This window comes from Pan troglodytes, chromosome 9 (assembly GCF_028858775.2).
Source record: "Pan troglodytes isolate AG18354 chromosome 9, NHGRI_mPanTro3-v2.0_pri, whole genome shotgun sequence".
Lineage (NCBI taxonomy): Eukaryota > Metazoa > Chordata > Mammalia > Primates > Hominidae > Pan > Pan troglodytes.
The window spans coordinates 58,952,620-58,968,155 of record NC_072407.2 but is presented as its reverse complement, the minus strand read 5'-3'; the positions used below and the strand labels follow the sequence as shown (position 1 = coordinate 58,968,155).

Genomic DNA, 15,536 nt, shown 5'->3' with positions numbered 1-15,536 from the left:
TCAAATTAATATGAAAGATTTTTCTGAATTCTTCAAATCTATAAGTTGCAGATGAAACATTTCCAAAAGTGAGTGGAAAACTTACTGCTAAATTTACACTAAAACTTATTTCTAAATTATGTTATAAATCATCAATGCCACATGCTTAATTATATTTTATGTTCTTATTTATTTTTATGTCTTCCTAAGATTATTATTAGCCGTACTTTATCTTTTCACTAAGGTCTCTGTAATATTTCTTAGACATGATTCTAGAGCTAACTTCCAGCATCAAATAATGTGAATATGTACATAGGCCAGCCACGTTTATAACATATGGACATATTCTTATTTGAAGAATGAATTTTGGGAGCCTCCCCTAAAAATATTAGAATAGAAGTCCTCAAGTAGTTTGAGACTTTCTTCTATAGTTACATGTCAGGGTTTGTGATACCACGGTGTTTTAAAAATAGATGAGTCACATCAGTTTTGCTTTCTGTAATTGATGCTTCCCTCTGGAATGATGTGTTTCCTGGTTTCAGTCAGGCAACATAACATAATTGATTTACTGCCACTGTAATATAATAATTGAGTCAGTTAAGATTACTTCAAAAGAATGTATTTTATAGGAATTTTAATATCATTAGTGGGAAATAGAACACATATTTTAGAAAACCAGAAGACTGAGTTGGCATAAATACTGTTCCTTTTCAGAACATTGCCTAAGTCGGGCATCTTAGAATTATACTGTTGAACTCTGCTTCGGCTGCATTACTCTGTGTTACAACCTGTATTGATTTTATTCCTTGCACCCACTTACTGTGTTAGTGTCCATGATTGCCAATGTGAATTTAATCTTTCTACTCTGTGTGAAACTCCTACATTTTCTGGGTCTAGTTGCCTAATTCAGTTTCTTGCATTTTCTTTCTTTACTGCTTATACCAATTCAAATAAGGAAGTATTTGTGTTTATAAACATAAATTACATTAGTACTGTCTTACATTGAAAAACTAATCAAAATTAAATGCCACTTGTCATATTCATCTTTTTGTTTTTTAAATTTTATTCATATTGATAAATCATAATTTTATACATGTATGGGGTAAAAGACAATGCTTCAGTACATGTATACATTGCAGATTGAACATCTTGGACTAATTATTATGTCCATCACCTCATATACTTACCACTGCTTTATGATGAGAACATGTAAGATCCACTTTTTAAATGATTTTGAAATACACAATACATTACTGTTAACTGTAGTCACCTTGTCCTGCAATAGTTCACCAAAACTTATTCCTCCTGTCTACATGAAACTTTGTACCCTTTGATCAACACTTCTCCATTCTCCACCCACCCTGCCCCAGTCACTGGCAACTACCATTGTACTCTCTACTTGTAGGAGTTCTAACTTTTAGAACCCACTCATAAGTGGGTTGATGCAATATGTTTTCTTCTGTGCCTGGCTTATTTCACTTATCATAATGAAACATCACTTCATATATTATACATTATGCATTATATTACAATGGTCATTATCAAAAAGATGAAAGTTATCAAGCATTGGCCAGGATGTGGAGTAAAGGGAACTCTTATACTCCACTGATGGGAATGTACATTAGCACAGCCATTTTGAAAAACAATATAGAGGTCTCTCCAAAAACTAAAAATAGAATTACCATATGATCTAACAATTCCACTTCTGGGTAGATGCTTACAGGAATTGATATAGGTATGTTGAGGAGATATCTGTGCTTTCATGTTCATTGCAGTATTATTCACAATAGCTAACATTTAGAAACAACATAAGTGCCCATCAACAGATAAATCGATAAAAGAAAAAGTGGCATATAGTACACAATGGAATACTAATCAGCCTTACAAGAAATGTAATTCTGTCACCTGCAACAACGTGAATAAACCTAGAAGACATTATGCTAAGTGAAATATCCTTTTGTTGAATCACACCTGTACATACATATTCTCTCTATAAAATATCTGTTAAATAATAAAAATAAAATATCTGTTGATCAATGTGTACTCATAGACTTTTATTTTTGAAATTGTTTCACTTAGCCAAAATAATAGTTATTTTTTAAATGATGATAATTGCCCTTTGATGCCCAGACGGTCACAATTTGAATGTAAAAGTCCTTGTAAGTTCACCCCTGTAAAATAAAGAGGAGCTCTGGGAGTTATACAGTGAATTACAAAAATCACATGTATGGCATCTTGATGAATTTTTTCTTAATCAAGAAACTTATGTAAGAGGCATAGCAAGGTCATGCCTTTCTGGGTCTCATTTGTACTGAGTTATTTCTTGGGTGTCTCTGGATCTTTGTGCTAATTCTTCTTGCTGGGGGGAAAGCATGTAGAACAATGTTTAAGATATTCTGTTCAGGGAATGGAAAGTGATGAATGTCATCCAGTTACATAGGAACTGGAAACATAGGAAAATATTAAAAATTGAGCACAATTCTTCCTAGTTCTAGGAACTATATAGATACTCTTCTATATGTATCAGTTAGCCAAATCTTAGGCTAATGAGGTAGGCTGTTCCTCACTTTATGAAGGTATAGGAGAGGTTTTGGGCTTAAGGTTTATGTTTGTTTTTAATAAGAGAGATAAGAAATTCAATTCAAATTCTTATATATTCAGATGTTTTCCCCCTAAATTTTCCTAATTTTCTTATTGTACATGTCTATAACTATCACATGTCAAGAAGGGGACTGATCATGATAAAGCACAATGGTAACTCTGTTTGAAATACAAAACACTCCATCTAAGGTCGTCTTTGTTTCTCCTCTGGTGGAGATAATCTTGATTTATGGGAGGAGTTTTTTCAGAGCCTCTTTCACATCCTTATTCCTTAGGCTGTAGATCATGGGATTCAACATGGGGAATACAACAGTGTAAAATGTAGAAACTATTTTGTCTGTATCAAAAGAATAGCTAGATCTGGGGAGAGCGTAGATATAGAGAATGGAGCCGTAGTATAAAGTGACAGAGGTCAGGTGGGAGGAGCATGTGGAGAAGGCTTTGAGGTGGCCCTTGGAGGAGGAGATCCTCAAGACACTGGTGATGATAAAGAGGTAGGAGGCCAGGATGAGCACCGCGGGGCAGATGACATTGGAGGCCAGCAGGAAGTACATCAGAATATTATAGCCGCCCTTCTCGCCACAGGCCAGCTCCACCAAGGGAAGCAAATCACAGAAAAAATCATCAATGATGTTTTCACGGCAGAAGTTAAAGGAAAACGTTTTCTTGGTGATGATTGAAGAGTTAATAAAGCCACCACAATATGAGACTGCTACCAGCAATGCACACAGCTTTATGGACATGGCCTGAGCATAAAGCAGGGGCTTGGAGATGGCCACGTAGCGGTCATAAGCCATGGCAGCCAGCAGGTAGCACTCACTATAGGCCAGCCCTGCAGAGAAGAAGAACTGACACAGGCAGCCAGCAAAGGAGATGCTTTTGTCTTCAGAGATGCAGGTCACTAGGATCTTTGGGGTATAGACAGAAGAATACCAGAGATCCAGAAACGACAGATTTCCAGTGAAAAAATACATGGGTGTGTGGAGGCGGGAGTCATTACAGATCAACACGATGAGGGTGATATTTCCTACCACAGTGAGAGAGTACATGCCCAGGAACACCACGAAGAGGCCCAGCTGCATCCCTGGGTCAGTGGTGAAGCCCAGTAGGATGAACTCAGTCACTGTGTGATTGCTCCTCTGCATGGCTGTAAGGAATCTCACCTACGAGGAAAGAAAATGAGCTCAGTTTGCATTGCTGTCATGAATATGTAGAATTATGCTACATAAGATCACATTTGCAGTGATTCGTGAAGTCTAGAACCAACAATCTAATTATTTGTTTTAGAAAGTCTTCATTTTGCAACAATCAGGCTTTGCAATTATGTATTCAATTCTAAATTTCTTAAGTTGTTTAATTATGTTTTTCCTTTAGAAATGACTGTTCAAGTGAAGAAAATATGTACTTATAATTGCTATTTTTCTTTTACTTTGATCCTCTTCCTTTTGTCAATTTTCTCTTTTGCTAAATGTGTACATTTCTATTTTTAAATATCACTTGTTTGTCTTTAAAATACTGGGCATCCCTCTTTTAAATATAGTTTAAAAAGAATAAAGTATTTTTCCTCGAGTGTTTCTATGCATTGAAACATTATGAAAGCATTATAAATTCATATCTCATAATATTATATATAGGCCTAAGAAAATACTAAGAAAAGTATAAAGGGAAAAGAGAATAGATACAATGTTTTGGGGAAAATGTGTACAGAAGAATGATATACAATGATGAAATTACGAAGTACACAGTATTTACTATATTTTACACATATTCTATAATAAACACAATAATAACAATAATTGAAACACCAGTTTTAAATGTAATTTATGTATACTACAGTATTTCTTATGATGACTTGAAAATCTACCCACTCTCTTCAGGATTCTCTTCATATAGAACTACAAATGTTCTATTGAAATGGGTAGAGAGAAATATATCTAGCATACATCTGTCTTACACTGTAAAGACAATTCTTGACAGACTAACTTCTCATTAACCTAAGTCATTTTGTAGGTAAATAAGTTAAAATTCAAGTGTACATGATTTGTATTTGTATGATCTTCCTCTTGGGACCTAGGAAAAACACTCAGTTCACACTCAACTCTCAATATTAGCATTAATAAACATCAATGTTAGTAAACAGTGTTATTTCTGAGTAAATATAGAACAATATAAGATTGTTCCACTTGAGCTTTTGCTACCTCTACTCCATTCAAGTTGCAATGATCTCACATGATTAAACCAAATGATGAAGTTCTCTTCTGATTAGATCTACCTGCAGCATTTGTCATAGTTTCTCACTCCTTCTCTGCTGGAAAATCTTTACTTGGTTTTCAGGTTGTCATACCTGTCTGGTTTGCTTCTACTTCTCTTGCTGCATGTGTATCAGTGCTACAGAACAGACTTGAATTTTGGAGTGTCCCCAGAATTAGCGCTTGAACCGCTGGTCTTCTCCATCTGCCATCAGTTTCTGGTAATCTCATCCAATCTGATGACTTTAAATGCTTCCATATGCACATGACTCCAGTGTTACCTCCCCTGACTATTCCTCCTCCCTGAAGTGAGACTCATGGATTCCAATGCCCAATTAATATTTCTTCCCTAATGTCTCCTGGGCATCTTAAGAAAATTGAGTTCACAGGGAATACTGTTTTATCATTGTATTCTAAGAGCTATATTATTTGCTTAAGTGTTATCATTAAGAAAAAAATTTTACTAACAATCCTCCCTAACCTGATCCTCATTCAGTCTTCTCCACTGCAGTAAATGGCATTATTCCATGTTAGGGAGAGTTGTTTTATATTATTCTTGACCACTCTCTTTCTTACACTCTGTCGCTTATTAATTAGCAACATCTCCTAGATTCTACCTTCGAAATGCATCTAGAACATGACTAGTTTCTCCCAGCTCCAATGTTTTCACTCTACATGGGGCCATGATTGGCCTCTAATTGGTCTTCCTGCTTTTATTCTTATCCCACTTGAGTCTTTCCACATGACAGCCAAAATGGTCCTGTTAAAATGCCGGTTAGATCATGTTAGTTTTCTCTTCTAAGAACTCCATCCAATGACTTTTCCACTTATTCAGAGTAAAAGTTAGACTCTTATAAAGATGTGCAAGATCTTTGTGCTTTTGCCCTCATTACTCACTTGCTTGTGTCTCCTACTCTTTTCCAATTTGTTCAATCCATTCCAGAGGGTTTCTAGAATAACATGGTATGATCTAGAATTCAGTTTCTAGAATAACATAGTAAGATTCTATAATTCAGTTTCTAGAATACCATGGTATGAGCAATGCCTTGCCTTCACTCCACCCTGTTGTTGCAATGCTCTTCCCCTTAGGAGTCTTTATAGCCAGTTCCCTCACATTTCTCAGTTCTTAACGGCTTCTAAAGTTGTTCCCTGATCACCATATTGCAACCTACTTCCCTGAAATTCTTATGTCCCTTTCTTACTTCACTGTTGTCTTGTAGTTCTGCTCATTATCTTACATTACGTCTCATTAGTTTAACTTCTGTTATTTTCCCTTCACTAGAAAATGCTCTTTTTCCATCTGCATTTGTTGGAAAACATGTATCATTTTAATGTTAAATCATATTGATTTGTAGTTTCATTCTATGGCTATATGGGCTGTTTGTCTTAAATTGATTACTTCATACAAAATAAGAGCAATTCTTTGGATGAGGCAAAATCTTTGAAAACATGGATCCAAGGGAACTCCAAGGGGTTTCTTGAAGAAAAAATTTGAAAACTGCTGGACTCAACATCTTCTGAATCTAATATTCTCTCTAATGATGATTCAGGGATTGGATCATTTATAAAAGCAATAACTATCATTTAAGAACACTTCACTCTAAATCTAGTACTGTGCTTAGTGTTTCACGTGTTATATTTATTTATTCCTCGCAACATCCATCATAGCTATGTTTCAAGATTAACAGCAATAATTTTACACAAGACCAAATTGAAGTTTAATAAGTAGCTAGTTATTACACAATTGGTAAGTGGTGTTGTCTTTCTCAGAGGATGTAATACTTAACAGTAAGCCACCTTCTTTCATACTTGATGTTAGGTTAGCAGTTGCTGTTGGGCTCCATGGGTCCCCCTCTTTTTGGTTATAACACCTAACCCCAAACCAGTAGGATAATGCTGAGAGATCCACATTTTGTCACTAGTAAGTACTTTATATATGTGAGGTCAATAAATGTTTCCAAGCACTGGCTCAATTGTTTGCTATGTCTCTTATATTTACAGCCAACCTTGAATATGAGTACAGAAGCATTGTGTTATTTCCACTCAGTACCAGAACACTTATCTGCAACTGTCACAGTCACAAACAACAGAGGATCACATGGTGGATCCAGGTGATTTATACCTGTTCAGGGTTCCCAGTGTATTTGATTCCTTAAACACCTCAGGAGTTGATAGTTTTGAAGGTCTCTGAAAAGGCAATTAATAAAAAAAAAAGTGGCTTACTTTATTTTGTTGCTCAGTGCAGAAGAAGGAAATGATTTAAAAATAATGATAATAACTGTTATATATTGGGAATCTATTCTTTGCAAAATGCCCCCCTGGGAATTTTCTTTGTTAAATAATTCTTTGAAGTACGTATTACAGTTCATATTCCAGACAAGAAAATATATCTAGACCAGCATTAACTTGCCCAAAGTAAATTCAGAAGTAAGTGAAATTAGGATTTGAACCCAAGGCAATCTCATTATAGAATTCATGGTTTTTCCCCTACACCAATGGCGCTTTAGAGAAGCGTAATCTTTGATTATCAATTTACTTATTACTACATGCCTTTACAAATGGATTTTACTTATCCTGAGTGTCCAGAGAGGTATATTTTGCAAGAAACATATGCATTCTCAGTTCTCGACTCATTACTTAATTTTGAAGTGATAAGAAAATTATCATATTAGCTAATGTGACAACTTTGGTTAATGTGGCAATTTTAACCAAGGTGTGACACTGGCTAAAACAACTTGTCAGCTTTCCCCATAGTAATATTTATTGAGCATGTATTATGTGCCAGATACCCTGCTAAGTGATTTAAGTGTCATCTCATTTAGACTTCAAAATAATCTTGTAATTATGGTTCTTATTTTACAGATGAGTTACCTGAGACATAAAAATGGTTGTACATACATTGTTCAAGGGCATAATATTAAATGTGGCAGAGCCATGATTCAAAACCAGTCTTTCTAATGCTCATCACTTGTCCCAAGAACTGCATATCTTTCTAGAATTACTGTGTTCTAGATACTCTGAAAGGCACTGGGGACAAGAGATAAGACTAAAGCATGTGTTCTAGTCCCAAGGAGGAGGTAGTTTATCGGGAGAAATGAAATTTTTTTGAAAACAGCTACTGCAATAGGTCTTGAGAAAATTTTCATACCAGATGGTGGGAAGCAGGCCAGAGTGGAGACCCTGCTGGGAGTGGCAAGAGCAGCATTTTGTGTGCTATGAGAGGTTTTACATAGGAGGAGAAAACATGCCTCTATGCTTGAAAAATGTGTGAGCTGTTTCCCCATTTTTTTTCTATTAAAAAAAAAGAAGATCTCTGACTCTAGTAACTTTCATTGGCTCACCAAAAACAATTCCTATCAGACTAATCTCACTGCTTTGAGAGGGTTATTCGGTGGAGCAGGAAAATAAGTGTCTGTAGACTTCAGGAAGGCACATGATACACAATAACTTTGTATGTCAAGTTTATCCCTTTTATAGAAAAAAGACATCTGCCCCATGTGGTAGGAAGGCATTCTGGCAAAAGAAACCACAACTTTCAAGGCGCAGAAGCAGTCAGTGGAGTGTAGGGTGGAGGAACGGTTGGAAATTTGTCAGAGCTGCCTGGTGTACCGAGTGTATTGAAGGAAACAATAGGAATGAGGTTAGATGAGATCATGAATAATTTTTTAGGCTATACTCAGAATATTGTTGGAGATGGTATTAATCATGTTATTTTTAAAATTTGCTGTATTTTATGATATTTTAACATCTTGGGGGCCTTACTAATCCTCAAGACTGCTCCTCCCGGAGCCAGCTAATTCTTAGATATAAAAATCAGCATGTCCCAGTGAATGCTTCTCATATGCAAACCAGTCAATCCAAAGCCCATGTGCCCTTCACCTCCTTTATCTTACTCACACATACACAAAGCCAATATTTCTTCTGCCCTAAATCACTCCAGGGCCAGGTACCTCACAACTAGAAACCACCCCTATAGTCCAGAGCATGTGGAAAGTATTCAAATTATTCAATTCAAAACTTGCTCAAGCTTACCTACCCTGCCTTGCCCATTCCTCCACACAGAAGCCCCAACAAGGGCTTTGGGCTCTTTTGCCTCCTGACCAAACCTGGTGTTTACCCACGTGGTCTCGCATCATATGGCCCTGTGTGTGTGGGATGGGGGGGATCTATTAGTAATAAACATTTCTACATTTCTTTTAAAGGCAGTTGTCTCCATGTCTGTCACCTACCATACCTAATTAAATCTCAGGTACATATCAAATCAGAGATAATGGCTTATACTTCATCAGTGTTAAATAGCTTGAAACTTCAGGTGGTATGGCAAATAGTGTAGTAGGATTGGGGGGCAACTAGCACTAAACAGATCAATGCATGCACAGCCAGCCTCCATAATGGATGTATAAACACTCCACTCTACCCCTTCTCCAGATCAGAACACTCACCTCTAACACCATAGTTCTATAATGGACTCCTAGACCATAGATCCTGAAAACATTAATATTGTCACTGAGCTCACCCTCTGTATTAGAAGTGCTTGAAAATTTCATGGCTTAGATCATTCTGGAAAACCTGATTAGGCCACACAGTTATTCACGGAATCAGGTTAGGCTTACTTCCTAATAACAAAATTACTCATAATGAATTGGAGATAGAGAAAGAGGAAAAAGAAGAAATATATGTCCTAAGCAAGGCACTGTACTAGCTACCTTAGACATATTATTTTCACTCTTTATAACAATGATGAGGTAGATAGCTGTTATGGACTAAGTTGTGTCCCTCAAAAATTCACATTTTAAGGCTCCCCAGTGTGACTGCATTTGGAGATAGGGTTTTTAGGAGAAAATTGAGTTAAATGAGGTCATAAGATGGGATCCCAATCCTATAGGATTGATAGGCTTGTAAGAAGAGGAAGAGAGAGAAACCTCTTTCTTTCTCTGCCATGTGAGGACACAGTAAACAGGTGACCATCTGCAGGCCAGCAAGTCATCCTGCCTAGAATTTTTTTCATCCCTTTCGGTTGCTCAAGAATATGTAGCCTTCTCCCTGTGGTCTTCCCCAACCATCCCTGTTAAAATTGTGCCTCCTTTCACACCCTCGGCACCCTCTAGCCTCCTTCCCTGCTTATTATTCTCCAGAGCACTTACTCTTTGGCTCACTGTGTAGTTGACTTATTTATCTTATTTGCCATCTATCCCCATCCACTAGGATTCCAGTTCAAGAAGAGCATGTTTTGTAGTTTGTTTTGTTCACTTATTGTTTTATTCACTTATTGTTTTAATTGTATGGTTTTATTTTCCACCCCTTCATTTAACACAAATTGCCCCTTTCACCACAAATAGTAGATGCAGTTAAATCTATCTTTTCACTCTCAGCAGTTTCAGAAGTTGCCATAGAATAATGGTGAGGTATGAAAACGAGGCTTTGTGGTTCCTGTAACATAACAGAATGTAAATGGATGTTGAGTTATTGTGGGACTAAAGCAACATTTCTATGTCACTGGTAATAACTGACTCATACAATTGGCCAAAATTTGCAGCAAACACCTCATTCCCATATTCCAACATTAAAATCAGCTAGTTTCAGAATCTTTTAGAAAGATGATTAGATCCCAAGTGTTTATAGTCATGGACTTCCTCATGGTTTTATAGCTTGAGAAAGTGGCAAATAAAGCAATTAAACAGAACGAGGCAATATCAATTAAAAGCTAAACATTTTCAGAGGTTGCATGATACACTAAAAATATGGATGGAGAGAGGAATTGGGACTATATGGAATAAGGACATTAAGCAGCCAAGGGGAGAGCTAACAACAACAACAACAACAAATCCTTGCATGTAGAGAGAATCTCTAACTTCCTCTTCGGCTTCGGAAGAACCCAGCTTACCCTTGGACAAAAGTCTCCCGAAGACTGCACTTAGAGAGTTGCCTCATAAGTGGATAAATTCTCTTTAGCACTTAATTGTATCCCTCCAAATTGTTTTTGTACTGAAGCCTAAATATTACTACCACAAATAAAGGAATTTGAGAATTGCTTTTATGGAAAATATATACTAAAAGAGTTATGGAATCTTACCAAATTATATTAGCAGGAGTCTAGAAAATATGTGTGAGATTGGACTCTAAGGCGGTAAACCAAGGAGAATAAAATGCAAAAATTAATAAAGCCAAATGTATCAACACAGTGCACCCACATAAAACTCAGATTTTTTTTCCCCTCAAGTTCCTGGAGGATCTTAATATACAAGTCTGTTAGAATTTCTCTTTAGTTTCTATCAAAAATAGCCAGAAGCTTTTGGTCTTGACATATTGGAGAAAATACCATGCCTTTACTTTCTTTCATTTGGATCTATTGATCTTTTGTTCTTTGTGATTAAATAGTCTGGGGGTACTTTGTTTCCATAGCTTATGGAACATTAAGGGAAGTTGTGAAGAAATTGGTGTCTTGATCATGTACTTAGAGAAAAAAAGAATACTGGAAAATTGGTAACAAGGAAATATGTGGAGGAGTTAATGTAGGTGACGTTCTCAGCATATGTACAGGTGTAAAATTAACTTTGTTACGTTTTGTGATAACTGTTATTGATTGTTATTAGTATTTATCAATGATGATAATTACCTCCTATTCTTTGTAGAACTCCTAATTTTGCTGAGACTATTTGGAAAACACAGTTCTTTACATTTATTACTTACTGCTCATGTCAATAAAATATGGGTATATATTTATTTGCATTTCTATATATTAGTATATCCTGCATATATATTTAATCATGTCACTATCTTACATTTAAAATCCAATCAACATGAAACAATCTGTTCTATTTATCCTCTTTTGTTTTATTAGTACTTTCTTATATTCTTTGTTGTACTTTTTTGTTTTTGTTGAATATCCTTGAATCCTTGTCTTTCATTGTTTCAATATACTGCAATTAGAAATGCATATTATTTTGTTATTATCATAATTTCTTTGGCACTCAGAATGTCACAGCTTCACCAGGAAAAATTCCATAAGTTGACTCCTTTAGTCTCTGCCCTTATCATTTGTAGAGGCTTTGATGTTTTCTAGACACAACAGAATGTGGGAGGCACATGTTATTTATTTTCTTACTCGAAAACGTAGATTCAGCTATCTTCTAAGAATTCCCTATTCTTTTAGGGGGGCAATAATATTGGGGATACAAACTTGTGTTCAAGGCATGCACATGCATAATATTAAGAAGCACATAGGATTGTCTTCTTTTAGCATGGAAAGATTTTGGTCTGGTGTCTCCACCCTGTTTCATAGCAGTAACCAGTGAGTTGTCTCACTGAGCAGAAACAGAATAGACTAGAAAAATAGTCTGGGATAGGTATATAGATGAAACTCTAGTGAAGGACAGTGTGAAGATATTTATGATTCCATTGTAAATGTTCACTAAAGGACATCAATTGCAGAAAAAGAAATTCAGTAATGAGATGGACGAGAAGACACACTCTGAGGTAGCTGGTCTCTTTCCTTCTCCATATCCCTATACTTAAATAGTATGCCCATGACAAATTAGCCATGGGAACAAAGCTGGAGGGCATGGAAAATTGGTTTCCTTTTCCTTCTTCCAATTTAGCCATCTTTTTTTTTTTTTTTTTGAAGTTAACTCATTTTATTTCTAGGATATGGATTTCAACATTTTAATTTCTTTGGAATATAAGTCACTTTTTGCAAGCTAAAAAATAGAATCAAACTAAGGCGATCTAGTCCTCTAGGCATCCAGGCTGATCCTTGGAATCATGAGCAGAATGATGACATACTACAAGGTACTAGCAATAGGGCTATAAACTCTAAATAATAACCACTAATCTACATGTTTCTTTAGGAAATAGCCAAAAGTCCGGCCGTTAAAGGAATAATCTGCAGAACATCTTGATTTACAAGGGACAAAATGATGCAAATTATATGCTGTCCGACCTACTGGTGAACTGGATCAGAATGGGCCAAGGACTGTTAAACAGAGAAAGTATTTACATTTTGAAAACTTGCTCTGCAGGATAAAAAAATTCCTGGTTGCTGTCAGTAAGAAAGCAAGTAAAAAAATATTACAGATGAACTCACTGATCTTTGGTTTTACTAAGGTCTTCCACTGGAACGTGAAGGTAGAGATAAGTGTACAGGATAATATACTCTGATATTTTTAAAATAAATTACTTAATAATAAGAAATTAGCCATACTACATTCTTCCATTTGCTACAAGAACAAATTGGCAATGAAGACTATTTAAAAGAAAGGCTCAGCTCTGCAGAGGGTGGTGGCAGGCAACACTTTTCCATTACAGAATAACCTCTATTCTACCATGATACGTATTCCTGTGGAAAAACTTGCCAGGGCCAAGGGATGAAAAACAGAGCATGTCCTAATTAGCTAACTGTAGGTTCACTTAACATCTTTGGGAAGGACCCAAAAAATCTGGCCATTATTTTCTTAAACATCTGCAAGCTGCAGAATTCCTTAGTCCTCAGCTATAGTTTCTGCTAGATAACTTAAAGCTGGAACAGTTCCACTGTGACTCTTCTCCTCAGCTATGGGGTGGGTGCTAGTCATCAAAGTCTGGAATGTCATCTTAGGAGTAACTACGGTAGCCTTTGGATGCATAGTAAGCGATGCGCAGGTGGTAAAATCCGGGTAGGAACACCAGAATGCCAATGATCAGGACTGGAACGGCCCCGTCTGCCCCGCCTTTGCTGATGTAGCCTGACAGCAGGAGGGAGCCTATAATAATGAGAAAGGCGCCAATCAAAAATAGCACAGTGGCAAGTGAGATGGCCTTATAAGGGATCTTAGAGGGGTTTTCTTAAACTGAAGGTCAATGTAGCCATCGTCTGTGCTGGAGAGCCTTGAATATTTCACTTTACTACTGGGGATTCCAGTAGCCAGGTTGGTATGGGACGGCATCATAACTCGCTGACACAGCGGAGCGCCGCGCCAGGCCGCCCGCACACCCAGAGCTCGCCCACAGTTGGCAGCGCCCAGGGTTGCATGGCATGGCCCGCTTAAGTGCCACTCAGCCGGCCCCAGCCGGGATCAGTGCGCCGGAAGTCCAATTTAGCCATCTTTTTGAAGACAATTCTAAGCAGAGTCACCACCAACTCTTCCTACCTAACGGTACCATTGTTCTATTTTTGTGTTCTCTAAAGTCTGTTTTCCTCATGACAGCCACAGCGACTTTAGATCACAAATTAGGTCATAGTTTATTTTTTCTAAATCCTCATATATAGTTAGAATAAAAACCAAACTTCTTACTGTGATCTCAATTTGTGCTACTCAAAGTGTAATTCAAAAGCCAGAATCATGAGTATCAGGTGGTATCCTGTATGAAAGGAAGACTCTCAGGCCTACCCCAGAACTACTGAATTAGAATTTGTATTTAAACAGGAAACTTATGTTATTCATATGCATATTAAAATTTGAGGATTACTGGTCTGGAAGGCTCTGCGTAATTTATTCCTTGCATACCTTTCTTTTTGTAAAAAAAAATATATATATATGTGTTTGTATACTTATATGAAGCGAACTAAATGAACTAAGAAAAGCATATAGTTCAACGAACTTGCACAAATTAAACACATCCTTATGACATACTCATAGATAAAATAGAACATTACTCCATCCTTAAAGCCATATCAATCCCACTTTCTAGTAACTTCCCATCCCCCCACCAAATCATTATCTTAACTCTTTTTAAATTTTATCTTATCTGTTTTTAAATTTTATCTAAGGAAAAAAATTAGTCTTATCTGTTTTTAAATTTTATCTAAGGAAATCAAACACTATATACTTTCTTTTTCTTTAATGCAAGATCATATTTGTGAAATTCCTTTGTAGTCTTGTATGCTATCATTATTTATTCATACTTATTGTTTAGTATTTCTTGTTTGGAAATACCACAATGTACTTATCTATTCTATTTTTGATGGTTATTTGAGGAGATTTTTAGTTGGGAACTGTTATGAAAACTGCGTGCATTCTGGTACTTGTATTTTGCTGCCTTTCTGTTGTGTGTATATTTAGTAGTAGAAAGGCTGGGTCATTCAACTTTAGTAATACTGACAAATAATTTGCTGGAGTAATTGCAGTAATTTTTACTGATGAGAGCATCAACAACATACATGACTTCTAGTTGTTCTAGATCCTTACCAAAACAACTTAGGTTTTTTTTTTTTTGTCTTTTTAATTTTAGCCATTTTCATTGGCATGTAAAGTTATTTCATTTTTAAAAGATTTTTTTTTTTAGAGCAGAATTCAGTTCCAGGATAAAATGAAAGGAAAGTATAGAGATTTCCTGTATGCCCCTTGCTCTGACACATGCCTTTATAAATGAAAGCAATGAAAGACAAGCCACATACTGGGAGAAAATATTTGTCAAAAGCATATCACATAAAAGACTGTGGACATCAGTGGTTGCCAAAGTGGTTATAAAAGGCATATCTCATAAAGGACTGTCACATTCCCCTTTACAAACATCCCCCACCAGAGTGTTACATTTATTTAAAATCGATCAACCTACATTGACACACCATTATCACCCAAGGTCACAGTTTATGTTAGCTTTCACTCTTAGTGTTGCATACTGTGTGGGTTTGGACAAATGTATAATGACATCTGTTCATCACTCTGTCATTATTCAGAGTTTTTTTGATTATCTTAAAAGTCCTCTCTTCATCACTATGTTATTATTCAG

At 36.3% G+C, this 15,536-nt stretch overlaps 1 protein-coding gene and 1 pseudogene across 1 annotated transcript; both read right to left on the bottom strand.

Annotated features, from left to right (window-relative positions):
- Positions 1-229: 229 nt before the first annotated feature.
- On the bottom strand, positions 230-5,018 carry LOC466576 (olfactory receptor 9G1). The gene is made up of 2 exons (XM_054661736.2): positions 4,925-5,018; positions 230-3,743 (listed from the first exon to the last, which is right to left on the bottom strand). Exon 2 carries the CDS (start codon positions 3,723-3,725, stop codon positions 2,808-2,810), a length of 918 nt encoding a protein of 305 aa, XP_054517711.1. The 5' UTR covers positions 3,726-3,743; positions 4,925-5,018; the 3' UTR covers positions 230-2,807.
- Positions 5,019-12,432: 7,414 nt separating this feature from the next.
- On the bottom strand, positions 12,433-13,836 carry LOC104004340 (transmembrane protein 230-like; annotated as a pseudogene).
- Positions 13,837-15,536: the final 1,700 nt, after the last annotated feature.